Raw genomic sequence first — 12819 nt, 5'->3', positions numbered from 1 at the left:
GCAATGAATGTATATTTAGAAGGTTCAGCACAAGCTGCTGAATCCTGCAGATCGATAGGTGTGACTACAGTATTTTTTTATACAAATACACAGTCTGCCGTTGTTATATACGCACGTCTCGTGACTGACTTACATTAGGAGTCTTTTACTTCTCTCTTGGTGCTAATGAAAAAGGTAAAGTCACCTGTTCTACCTTTAAAACCACACTAGGAACAATCTTAAGTAATGCTGTTTCACTTTAGAGATAAGGGGCATAACCAACTGAAAGATTACTGTGCCTGAGTCTAATTGGACTTAAGCATTTAACTGAACCTTTTTATGGGATGTAGCCTATGTTTTAACGCTATCAACAAATGTTTTAGAATGGGTCTGTGTCACTTTGATCAAAGCAAATGGCAGTGACTACCATAGTATTGGGTACACTTGGAATTGCATTTAGTGATTCATGAATGGACTTACCCTTCTCTCTACCCTGCACCCCTCTCAGGAATATGATACAGAGGGTTGGGAGTGCAGGGGGCACTGATGTTCTGTTGCACAAGCAGGTGTTTGCTTGTACAGCATTGAACACATCCCCTTTATACAATAAAAAGGTACACGTGGGATACTAGAAACCTAAGTGGACTTGAAGAAAATACTTTGCTACTGTTTTTGTCTGATGGAATTCTGCTATCAGGTTATATAACTGCCTGTTCTTCTTTTGCTCTGTAACACTGATGATGAGAATGAGGAAAAATCGCTTTTAATTTCAAAAGCTTTCTATAAGCTATCTTTGTTATAAAATATAATTTACAATAACTGAATAATCGTGAGAACGTCACAAAAATCCATGTCTTAATGCAATACTTCTGTCATTTGTTGAACCAGTTTCCTCTTCGTTATATGTAAATTGAAAAGCAGAGATTAAATCAGTTTTAGACCTGACATGTAAACAGGGGCAAAGCCATGGCTTGAAATCTTGGTTTATTTAATCCCCAGTTTCCTGGATGGAACATAAGTGGAAACGGTAGTTTAACAAACCCAGAGGGAATTACTTTAAGAGGAGAGTGGCGGCACACTACTTAGTACTGGTTGAAATAAACTGGTTTATCAGACGCAAGGTTGTTATATCTGAAATGTGCCTGAGCACAAACAAATACTAGTAATACTTCTAGTATTAGAGAGATCCATCCCTAGCCTGGTGGCACAGTCCACCCCCGAAGACATTGATAATATATTTATAGAAGCAAAATGAAATAAATTTAGACACAACACATGGGTGGGTGGTGAGATCAATGTCTCTCTGAGCAGCTCCCTGCTGCGGATGTAAATTGCCCCCTCATTGTTCATCAGTCTCCACAGATCAGCAGAAAAGAGAATTGGCTACACCCCATTGTGTGAAGATGGCCCTTTGGCTAAAGAAAGCTAGCTATTCCTGCTCTAGAGAATTTAAAGGAATTATACCTCTCCTGTGCTGTTGAAGCAAAAAAACAACAACAGTATAGTTACATGAGTGGCTAAGTCTATGCCAGAATAACTTTCCATATTGGACACTTGAAAAATTATTTAATGATGTTTTTTATGCCATTAATCTGAATGGGTGCGAGGAAGAATCCCTGACACAACAGACCAAGTGTACGTACATTTCCCATGCAAAACAGCAATTGCCTACAATTCTTACGTTCAAAAACAAGTCCAAAAATATGACTGTTACTTCGTAAAGTATTTGGGGTTACTTAAGTCACCATGCTCAGCAAGGTGGGGGGCTGCAGACTAGATATTTAATGAAGTTTAAGTTGGAATAATTATGAGAAATAAATTGCCGTGGCTAGGCAACATTGATTGCTTAAGTCCTCTTTCACATCCTGGTTACTGCCTCAAGACTACTGCAAGATGTATGTGTGTAGAACAGTGAACTAAACTTACTACACACTATTACTCAAAGGAAATTGGCTACAAAATCTTCATTTTAAAAAAGTTATTAAATTAAAGTTATTCCCAGCTGAAGATGTGTATGTAAATTCTCCCATGCCTCATATTTCTGGATACAGGAGCAACTTTCAAGAACAGCTGAGGAAGCGGTCCTGCAGTGTTAACTGTGTACACAAGTACTTGCAAATAATTGTCAAATGTGCAGAGTATACTAAAAAATTGCTTCCGTTACAGGGAACGTGAAAGTCCTTCCGAATCAGTTGTGCTTTCAATGGTTTCTTTTATCCATGAAATGTAGTTGGATACTCGTGTGTAAGCCCCATATTTTCCCACTTCAGCGCAGCCTTCCCCCCAGCTGACAATCCCCAGGAGATACCAAGTGCTGCGGTAAACTACAGCAAAAGGTCCTCCACTGTCTCCTTTACAAGCATCTTGTGCTTCTTCAGCATAGCCTGCACAAAACATGTTGTCAGTGATGAGCTTCTCGGTTGACGGCCGGCAAGTGTCTGCGCTCACAATAGGCAAGCTGACTTTCATGAGGAAGCGAGTTGACTTACCCTTGCTATGTGTAGCACCCCATCCACTAACCATTCCTGATGCCCCCTCTCCAATCAGTAAAGTAGTTAGCTGAGGGTTGGGAAGGCAGATGGGGAGTACGTGCTCGCTGAAAACCACACTGCTGGTCAGCTGGATCAACGCAATATCATTGTTGAAGTTGGTAGAGTCATACTGAGGATGTTTCCAGTACTGTCGAACTCCCACCTTTTGTTCATGCCGTTCTCGCTGATGTTTGTCAAAATCTCCTGAAAGGCAAATGGAATGTAAGAAGAGTGTGATACCTTTGTGCAGTTGTTCCTAATGGAAGCAGGGTAGGGGGCAGGGAATTAAAGCTGATTTTTAAATAGCCTTAGGAGAAATAGGAAAAGGATCCAAAGAAACCAATTTTAGTGTGCAGATCCAAAATGTTTTAAGTCACAGTCTCTTATTCAATTAATGTTCTGCCATAAGCCTGCAGCTTATGTGGGTACTAGGTTCCAGGGATCACACCAAAAGCCAAAACTGTGTACAGGTGTCTCCCCACTTAGGCAAGGGTTACGTTCCAGGACCCTGGGCATGTAAGCGAAAATCGCGTAAGTGGGGAGCACCCTCTAAAAAACTCTAAATGCCCATTTTCTTTCTGCTCTCCAGCTCTCTCCCCAATCCAGACCAGAATATCTGGAGTTGAAGCTCTTGGGTTGGCTGGAGGCTGGAATATGCATGGAAAAGCAGCAGCTGCTGCTGCACTACCCCACACGACAGCTGTTAGGTGGGGCAGCTAAGCAGCCTAAACAAAGCCCCACTATGTCTCCAGTCTCTTCAGGGCTTCCTCCACCCAAACCGATGTCCTGATGGCTCTAGTGAGGTTTTCTGTAGCTCTCTCTTGCCATTTCCTGGTATGATTCCATCTATCTATCTATCTATCTATCTATCTATCTATCTATCTATCTATCATCTATCTATCTCTATCTATCTATCTATCTATCTATCTATCTATCTATCTATCTATCATCTATCTATCTATCTATCTATCTATTTCCTTCCTGGCACTGGACATATAAGCTGTCACACGCAGGTGGGGGGTGGGGGCGCAGGGCGCCTGTGTAGTAAAAAAACATTGGGTTCAATGGCAGGTGCCATTGCCAAAGTCATTTTTCCCATACAGTGGTGCCTTGAGTTACAAACACCTCAGGTTACAAATGCTTCAGGTTACAAACTCTGCTAACCTGGAAGAGTTACCTTGAGTTGAGAACTTTGCCCCAGGATGAGAACGGAAATCATGTGCTGGCGGCACAGTGGCAGCAAGAGGCCCCATTAGCGAAAGCACGCCTCTAGTTAAGAAAAGTTTCAGGTTAAGAATGGACCTCTGGAACAAAATAAATTTGTAACTAGAGGTACCACTGTAAATTGAGGGTTTGCTGTATTGCACTTCAATATAATGGTCAGGGGTCCCTTTACCTTTTATCAAGTCTTCCATGAAAGTGCACCTATAAGTTTAACTTAAAAACTGGCAATTTGTTGGGTGGTGATAACAACATTGGGAAAGTTTGTAATTATATGCACTAATCTCAATGACCTTGAAGGCTCTTTAAAAAAAATAGTGAAACAATGATAGATGTAAGAGTTCATTGTATCTTCTTGGGGTCATACTTGGAAAAGAACAAACCGTGCAATCTTTTGATTGTCCTTGTGGCTCACCTACAGTAACTTGATGTGGGATAACGGTATCCAGGCAGTGTGCTGCAGTGAGCACCCACCGACTGCTGATTAAGCTGCCACCGCAAAAACCGTAACCTTTCTTATTTTGGAGCAGTACCTACGGGGAGAAGTAACACTGTTGATTCACTCAATCAAATATGCATATACTCTACACAGCAGTCGTGCCTGCCCTGTGGAACACCCTCCCATCAGACGTTGAGGAAATACTGTAAAGAACTATCAGTCTTTCAGAAGACATCTGAAGGCAGCCCTGTATAGGGAAGTTTTTGATGTTTGATGTTTTACTGTGTTTCATGTTTTAATTCCTGGAAGCTACCCAGAGTGGATGGGGCAACCTAATCAGATGGAGGCATATAAGATTGTTGTTGTTGTTGTTGCTGCTGCTGCTGCTGCTGCTGCTGCTACTTCTACTACTACTACTGTAGGCATGTTCAGATAGGAACCTTTAACAAGAAAACAAAAATCCAAGGAAAGGAGATCAATAACCAGCAATGTAGGGAGAGATGAAGGAATACATGTATGGGAATTTTCTTTAAAGGTAATTCAGTTATTTAGCTGTGAAACAAAATGCAAGAACGGGGTCTTATAGAGAGATATAATGATGTGCAGCAAATGTCTCTACGTATGTGGGATACATTTGTAGCTTCCCACAGGATCAAGCTAACAGACATTAGGGGGACAATGTTCCAACAAAGGCCCATCTGCATTATACATTTGAAGCAGGATCACACCACTTGAAACAGCCATGCTTCCCCCCCCAAATAATTGTGGGAACTGTGGTTTGCTCAGGGTGCAATTTCCAGAGTAGTTTAACCATCACTCCCTCTTCTCGTGAAACTGGGAATTACAGCTCTCTGAGGGGAACAGAGGTCTCCTAACAATTCTCAACACCGTTAACAAAGTACAGCTCCCAGGATTATTTGGGAGAAGCCATGGCTCTTTAAAGAGCTTTAAATGTACAGTGCAGATGGAGCCATGCTGTTGAAGGGGAGATGATGACAGATGTTCACTGTGCAGACACAGTGCTATTTTGCTGTTTGTTTAAAGATCATTCACTGGTCATATGACCTGGCCCTGCCATTGCACAACTACAACAATGTAAAGTGAGGCAATTTTGTCAAAACAGTATCTGTACCTGCCAGGGACAGCCTCCTGGGCGGCAGAACGAGCCTCCAACTACCCTGGAACCATCCATTTCAGCACTGTCATTGAAGCTGAGCCAGCTGAAGGAGTCTGTGAAGTTTCCTTTCATCTCTTCAGTGCCTTCTTCCTCAGCCTCTCCCTCCATTGTGTCATTCAGGCTTGCTGAGGAGTTGTAAGCCGATGACTGATTCCAGTGGGCCACGTTCTCCTGAGCAACTCTTGTATCCGTCCCAGTCATATCCCAAGCAATAGTTTGGTTGTACTCTTCTGATCCTTCCTTGTTAGAGCGTGTTGATCTCTTAACCAGTCCACAGGGAAAGCGATCTTAAAAGGGGTGGGATTAGACAAATTAGCTGTGTGTAAAGCAGTCTGTTTAGACAAGTAAATGAAGGTGGCAACACCACATGACATTTCCTGGCATTTATATCCCATTGCTTGTAACATGAAAAGTGAGAAACCTAAGGAAGAATAATCACTTTCAACCCCTCAGAAGATTTCTGCCCCACCCCTTCTGAATCAATGAAAAAAGGGGGTGGGGAGAGAGAAACATTCCCTACCTCCTTAACTGTACCAAATCCTTAGAAATAGGATTGGGAAGACCCAGGTTCAAATTCCTCCTCAGCCATGAAGCTCATTAGGTGACCTTAGGCCACTGGTTCCAGCCTATCCTACTACCTCAAATGGTTGGTATGAAAATAAAAGAGAGAACCATGCACTTTGCCCTAAGGGCCTAGGTGGAAATGTAGGATATACATGTAAATAATAAGCATTCAAAAACACTGTAATATACAGATAGGCCAGGATAACTGGTTCCCATTTCTGAAGGGTGTGAATTAGTATTGGGAAACAGAGAGCCAAAAGGTTGGTGGTATGGTGCATCCAGTGCTTTTTTTCGGGGGGGGGGGACATAGGGGTATGCATACCCCTAAACATTTTGTGAATCTAGGTGTGGCCTCATTGAGGGGCAGTATTTCAATATGAGTAGGAAAATGAGAGTACCCCTAAGCATTTTTTTAGGAAAAAAAAACACTGGATGCATCAGGCAGGAATCAGCTGTTTGGAAATTCCTTATGGGGGTGGAAAGCTGAATTCATAATTTAGAGTGGCCATTAAGTGGCAGCAGGTGCAATTACAATTGCATAGCAAATAAAAACATGCTGCAGGATACAGTTCATTTTAGTGGCATGTTTGGCTCTAGGTGTTCACAAAATGCAAGCTTGGCCCTAGGCCACGGGTGTCAAACACAAGGCCCGTGGGCCGAATCCGGCCCGGCAGACCTCGTCATGTGGCCCGTGTAGCCACCGCCGCCGGCCGCCAGCCTTCACCTTTTATTCTCACTTTTTTTTTTTGACACAAGAAAGCCGCCTCTTCAGCGCATGCGCGGCAGCCTACAAGCCAGAGAACGTCTGCCCTCTAGCGGCGACCAAACTGCTGATGCAGCCCCCGATGAATTTGAGTTTGACACCCCTGCCCTAGGCAAACAATGAAGCATGCAGTTAATACGGTATCTATGTTGCTAGAATGATTGTGCTGGTATGAACGTAGGAGATACTTTTCACAGAATTATAAACACATTCTAAGTGGCTAGGAGCAAGCCAACCTTGCTTCAACTTTCAGCAGCAGGAGGGAAAAATGAGAACGAAACATTTTGTAAGATGGAAAGCGCTATTCCAAAACATGAGGGGCATCTCAATCAGTATTAAGTACCTGACGGTGTGCACCTCTCTCCATCTTCACTTAGCGTATATCCCAACGCACAGGAACAGGTCACTTGAAGTGAACGTTCATTGTCCTGGCAATATTGCCAGCAGCCACCATTCTTGTACCAGCATTCAGATTTCTCTGCATTAGAAGTATACATTTTATTTGGGATCATTATTTATCATGTGTAATGGATGCTATGATTTGGCTGCATAATAGGCAGTCATTATACATAACATGTCATAGATGCTATTACATAATAGCAACAGGTGCTGTAATGCAGCTACACGGGCAACAGAAGGACTTCTGCCAAAGAAGTCTGGAAACTGTAATATATCCCTCAGAGATAAGAGTTCCCAGCACCCTTAACAAACTCCAGTTCCCAGGATTCTCTGGAGGAAGCCATATGTTTTAAATGTGCATTGAACTGTTTTCAGTTTTGTACTTAAGCCATTCAGTGTTATTGGCTGGCATATAAACATCTTAGGGAAGCAAGCAAACAAGGTAACAAATGTTCATATCAGCCCATATTCTGTACTCACCTATTTCACAGTGGCTCCCTCCAAATCTGGGAGGACAAGTGCAAACAGTTATATAGCGTTTAACCTTGCAGATGCCACCATTCTTACAGGGATTCTCTTTACAAGTGTCTAAATCTGTATGTAAGGAGAAAAGCTTGTGATAAAAATCAAGGCATTAAAAAGATGGCCTTGCAGGGGAGAGAGGTACTTATTTATTAAAATGCCTTATGCTCTGCAATACACAACACAGTTACATTAAAATTACATACAAAATTAATGTCAGTAAAACTTTGCAACACTTAAACAGGGAAGATGGGGAAAACAATCTAACACATATCAGTATACATTTTTAAAAAACCTCAGCCTAGCAAGCCAAAGGCTGGCAGAAACAAAAATGTATTAAATGAACAATGGAAGATCAAGAGGGATGAGACCAAAGGAACCTTCTGAGGGCTTTATTGGCCTTCACTTTGCATTAGGAACCAGTTGACAGCACAAAAAAGAAGTAAATGAAAATCTCTTACTGTTGTACATGAACCAAAACTCCACCTGCAAAATGGTAAAAAATAAAATATTGGGTAAACAGGCTGGGTAATCAGAAAGGACTTTCCATCTTTAAAATATATATATATAAATGATTTTCTGTATTAGTTAAATTAAGATACTTCTGATGGATGAAACTGCCTATTTCTATATATTGCCATCCCCCATTGTTCCAATGCTATAAATCTTTGCCTTACTCACTCAGGTTCTTACATAGTACATTGATCCCGTTCATACTGGGTCTGGGTCATAGGAGAGAAAATAGGCAGTGACCCTACCTACCTCTTCAGTATGACATTCCGTAGAACCTGTGGAAGTTGGTGTAAAGCCCCACCCATCATACTTGAGAGTATGGGTAAGGAAAGACACTTTCGTTATGTTTCATCATTGATTTTATTTGTTGATTTTAATAAGTTATGAGTTTGAGTTATATATTTTCTAACTATTTCCCCCCTCTTCCTTCCCATCCTTTCTTCCATACGTCTTTTAGACTGTAAACCTGAGGGCAGGGACGGTGTTCATTTTTTAAAAATGTGCAAGTTGCTCTGGAAGGTTTTCTAGCTAAAGAGTGGGATAACATAATTACAAACAAACAAACAATTATGATGTTGATCCATATGAGTAGGACAGCAGACTATTCTATGCCCATCTGATGTGATTGACTCTGTGGGGTATTTGGATAGGTATATCTCATTGTGTTCCACAACTGTCCAAACCAGCATTAGATTTCCTCAAGTTCAATTCCTCACCGTTTTCTCCTCTGATTTGAAAATCTCTCTTGCCTCTTCAAACGAACACCTTTCTTCATTGCATTCTCTTTCCATATTTCCTTGGCGAACCTCCTCCAAGAAATGGTTGGCACGTTTATGAATTCTCAGGATTTGGCTTGCCTCGTCTTTTCTCATAAAAACTACTGGTATGAAAGCAAAATGAGCTGGCACTATGAACCATTCAAACTGCAAGCATGCAGAGTTCATTCAGCAATTTTATACCAACAATTTAGTAAATAAAAATGTTAAGTAACTGACCAACAGAGTCACAGATAACTCAGTTCTCTCCCCCACTACATAAAACCTACCCCCCCCCCATTAAATTCTGGCTACATCCATGTCTCTCAGCATAGCAAAATGCAGCTCCCTGCTTTTCCCAACAGCAGCAACAGCAGCAGAATCAAACACAAAATGAATGGACGCCCAGAAAACCCAAGGGGAAAGCACCAATCAGAAGAGCCAGAAGGAGAAGGTAAACCAATCAGATAAGCTGGAAGCAGGAAGACCCCTGAATAAGCTGTGGCTTGGTCTTTTGGCTTCTTTTGATCTAGGTGCTGCTCCTCTCTGGCTTCAAGTGCTGTTGTTGAGCTGCTGGAGCAGACGTCTCCCAAGGCAGGCCGCAGGCATCAGCACTGGCATCAGTGCCAGTGGCGGCCACTTCACCTGCAGACAACCAGCAGGTTCAGTAGCAGGATCTGCCACTCCTGAATCACAGAATCAGAGTTGGAAGGGACCAAAGCGTCATCTAGTCCAACCCCCTGCAATGCACGAATCTGAACTAAAGCATCCATGACAGATGGCCATCCAACCTCCAAGGAAGGAGAGTCCATCCCCTCTTGTGGAAGTCTGTTCCACTGCCGAACAGGATCCTGCCACCTGAGGCAATGGCCTTGTGGTGTGTTGTTGTTTATTGAGTTTATATACCGTCCTATACCCGGAGGTCTCAGGGTGGTTCATCATAGTGCCGGCCCTGGACCTGATACCCTTTCATCACATACATGACAGAACATCAATTATACAGTGAAATCCACTAGACTCACATTTGAAGGTTTGGAATAATGTTTCCCCATAGGGATCTGTGGTTTGGGCAAGGCGGTTGAGTAGTGGAAAGTGTTTAACAGGGGGGTTGGGTTATGTTCCCATGTTTCCTTTGAAGATCCAATATATTAAAAAAAAAAATCAGGCTGAAATCCTAAACACATTTACTAGGAAGTTACACACTCAACACAATGTTACTTAGTTCCAAGTAAGCATGGATAGGATTCTGTTGCATGTCTCCTTGTGTGTAGAACTAATGACACTAGGTCATTCCCCCCCCCCTTATGTAATACAGTAAGTGATAGGGGAAAATATTTGCTGACAGTGATGCAATTCCAGGGTTAATCTCAGGGTAGAAATTATGCGAGTAAAATGGAAACCACAACAGTGATTTAGGATGGAATTCCTCTTGTGCTTACAGTTAAGTACTGATAGTGTTAGGTCTTAGCTATGGTATGGATATTCATATTGTCCTCTCTTTTTTACAGTATGGATAGCCAACCTTTGGCCCTCTAGCTGTTGCTGGACTACAACTCCCATCAACCCCTGACTAATGGCCATGCTAGTTGGGGCTGATGGGAGATAAAGAATCCAACAACATACGGAAGACCACAGGTTAAGCCACTTCCGATCTACAGTCACAGTTGCACTCTGTGGATAATAAGTACCTACCTGACAATGAACTTGGCAGGCTGCTGTAGAGGGAGTGCACTAGTAAAAGCAAGGCCACACCTGAGGAAACTTTAGCCATTATACAGCTGAAGTGGGTAGACTATTTAGCGGGATTTGGTGTATAAGTTACCTACACGTGGAAGAAAAAGAACACCAATGTATTGCTCAAACACAGGAGTTGAGAGATAACCAGGAAAAATGGGAGCAAAACCAGGGGAGTGGGGACTGGATTAAGGGACAAACAAATAAAGAAATAAAGGGATTAAAAGGCAAGAAAAATTCACAACTTTGAAGGATTTTAACTATCGTCTAAAACCAGTCAGTTAATGCATTGCAATAGTAACTCAGATGCTCTGCTCTTACTGTCAAATCTGCATGTGGAGAAGATGGAACCCTCTATTCAGTTCAAACTCAAATAGCAAAGAATAGTTGCATTTTATTGGTAAAGCTGATATCTTGAGCAGAGAAGCCAGTTCCTTTGACTGTCCTGTTTGAAGTCTGAGGAAGGCATCAGATTGGCATAGCTTATCCGTTGACTTTCTTACAGTTACTGATGGATGCTAGATAAAATTTTCAAGTAAGACATTTACTTCCAATCTTTACAGGGTAAGGGCATCAATCAACTGAAACCTCATCAGAAATTAAATGGTATGGATGTTGAAAGGAAATGTGCCAAATAAAAATTCCAGGTTCCATCTAACACCCCTTTTTCTAAAGGAAGCAGCCCCTAGGACAATGTAAGATAAAAAGACTGTGGTCTCTTACCTGATTAGGAAGGACAAAGTGCTATTTAGATCAACAGCAAAGAAAGCTATGGGAATTTATCTGTTGATGATTAATCTACCACAAATATTGACAAAGTAGCCTGGGCCCTCTGGATGGGGCACCCTTTCAGCTGAAAGAAAAGAGTATTTAATTCAAAAGCTGATCAGATCCTAAAATGCCATTACAGTAGTACCTCGGTTTACGAATTTAATCCGTTCCGGAAGTCCGTTCTTAAACCGAAACTGTTCTTAAACCGAGGCGTGCTTTCCCTAATGAGGCCTCCCACAGCCGGTGCCCTTCCACCATTCGGATTCCATTCTTAGACTGAGGTAAAAGTTCGCAAACCAAGACACTACTTCTGGTTTTGCGGAGTTCGTAAACCGAATCGTTCATAAACAAGACTGTTCTTAAACCGAGGTACCACTGTACTCTAATTATGGTGCTTTTTTAATATAAACATTCACACTTCAAAGGGGTGTGCCCACCATCTGAGCTAAGCCAGGTGCCTGTCAGAGAGAGGGCCTTTTCCTACAATTTTTACCCGTATGTTCTCAATCTGCTTTTCATGCTCCAGGTCATGGATTTCTTCACAAGTGTGCATATCCTTTATATACAATGCTGCTACTCCTCCCTTCCTGTTTGATCTATTCCTTTTGAACAGGTTATACCCCTCAATTCCTACATTCCAGTCATGAGTCTCATCCCACCAGGTTTCAGTAATGCCTACCAGGTCATATTTGCCATCCTATATTAAAAGCTCCAGTTCATCTTGTTTGATTCCCATACTCTGTGCATTTGTGTAGAGACAATTGAAACCATGAATTGTTCCCTGCAGCTGCTTCCTTCAAGTAGTTTCTTGCCCTTTAGCAGGTTTCTGGAGTGCCACCTCCGTTTCCTGTGCATTATCCCCAGTGCCAGGTGCTCTTTTGTCGTTCTTATAGTTTTCTCTCTGCCCCTCAAAATCTATTTTAAAGCTCTCCTGATCATATTCCCAAGACACATTCTTGCCAACTGCTGTGAGGTGCAGCCCATCTCTCACCAGAAGTCCTACTTCAAGGAAGCGGAGACCATGATTCAAGAAGCCAATTCATTCCTGATGATACCACCTGCACAGCCAGCTATTTTCCTCTCTCTTCTCTGGCCACAACTTTCAACAGGAAGGAGTGATAGAAAGACTACCTGTGCCCCAAATCTCTCCAGCTTCCTTCCCAGTGTCTCATATTCCCTTCACTATGTGTTGCAGGCTATGTGTGGCAGTATTATTTGTACCCACATGAATCAGAAAGAAGGGGTAGTGGTCAGTGGGCTTTAGAAGACTTGGCAACTTCTCCGTCACATTGTAAATCTTTGTACCTGGAAGACAGCACACCTCCTGTGACTTTCTGTTTCCTCCACACACTACTGCCTCTGTTCCCCTGAGTAGGGAGTCACCTATACCATCACCACTCGTCTCCTCCTCCTCCTCTGGGGAGTAGCAGGAATCATTCTATGGGATGGAC

At 42.4% G+C, this 12819-nt stretch overlaps 1 protein-coding gene across 1 annotated transcript; it reads right to left on the bottom strand.

The window, feature by feature from the left end:
- Positions 1–946: 946 nt before the first annotated feature.
- LOC310678849 (coagulation factor X-like) lies at positions 947–11441 on the bottom strand. Its single transcript, XM_083443322.1, has 9 exons — positions 11321–11441; positions 10556–10685; positions 8825–8985; positions 8057–8081; positions 7554–7667; positions 7018–7152; positions 5303–5634; positions 4147–4264; positions 947–2714 (listed from the first exon to the last, which is right to left on the bottom strand). The coding sequence occupies exons 2-9, from the start codon at positions 10632–10634 to the stop codon at positions 2140–2142; spliced, it is 1539 nt and encodes a 512-aa protein (XP_083299448.1). The 5' UTR covers positions 10635–10685; positions 11321–11441; the 3' UTR covers positions 947–2139.
- Positions 11442–12819: the final 1378 nt, after the last annotated feature.

The sequence above is a fragment of the Podarcis tiliguerta genome (genome assembly GCF_965153285.1).
Source record: "Podarcis tiliguerta genome assembly, chromosome: 5".
In the NCBI taxonomy this organism is placed as follows: Eukaryota; Metazoa; Chordata; class Lepidosauria; order Squamata; family Lacertidae; genus Podarcis; species Podarcis tiliguerta.
This window is presented reverse-complemented; position numbering and strand designations above follow the sequence as displayed.

What these genes read in the sequence shown, in the direction of transcription:
- LOC310678849 (XM_083443322.1), bottom strand. Translation starts at nt 10,634, where the DNA reads ATGGCTAAAGTTTCCTCAGGTGTGGCCTTGCTTTTACTAGTGCACTCC. An exon ending in CCTGCCAAGTTCATTGTCAG is followed by an intron (nt 8,986 to 10,555) that starts GTAGGTACTTAT and finishes TCATACCAGTAG; the next exon opens with TTTTTATGAGAAAAGACGAG. An exon ending in AGAGAGGTGCACACCGTCAG is followed by an intron (nt 5,635 to 7,017) that starts GTACTTAATACT and finishes ACCCCTTTTAAG; the next exon opens with ATCGCTTTCCCTGTGGACTG.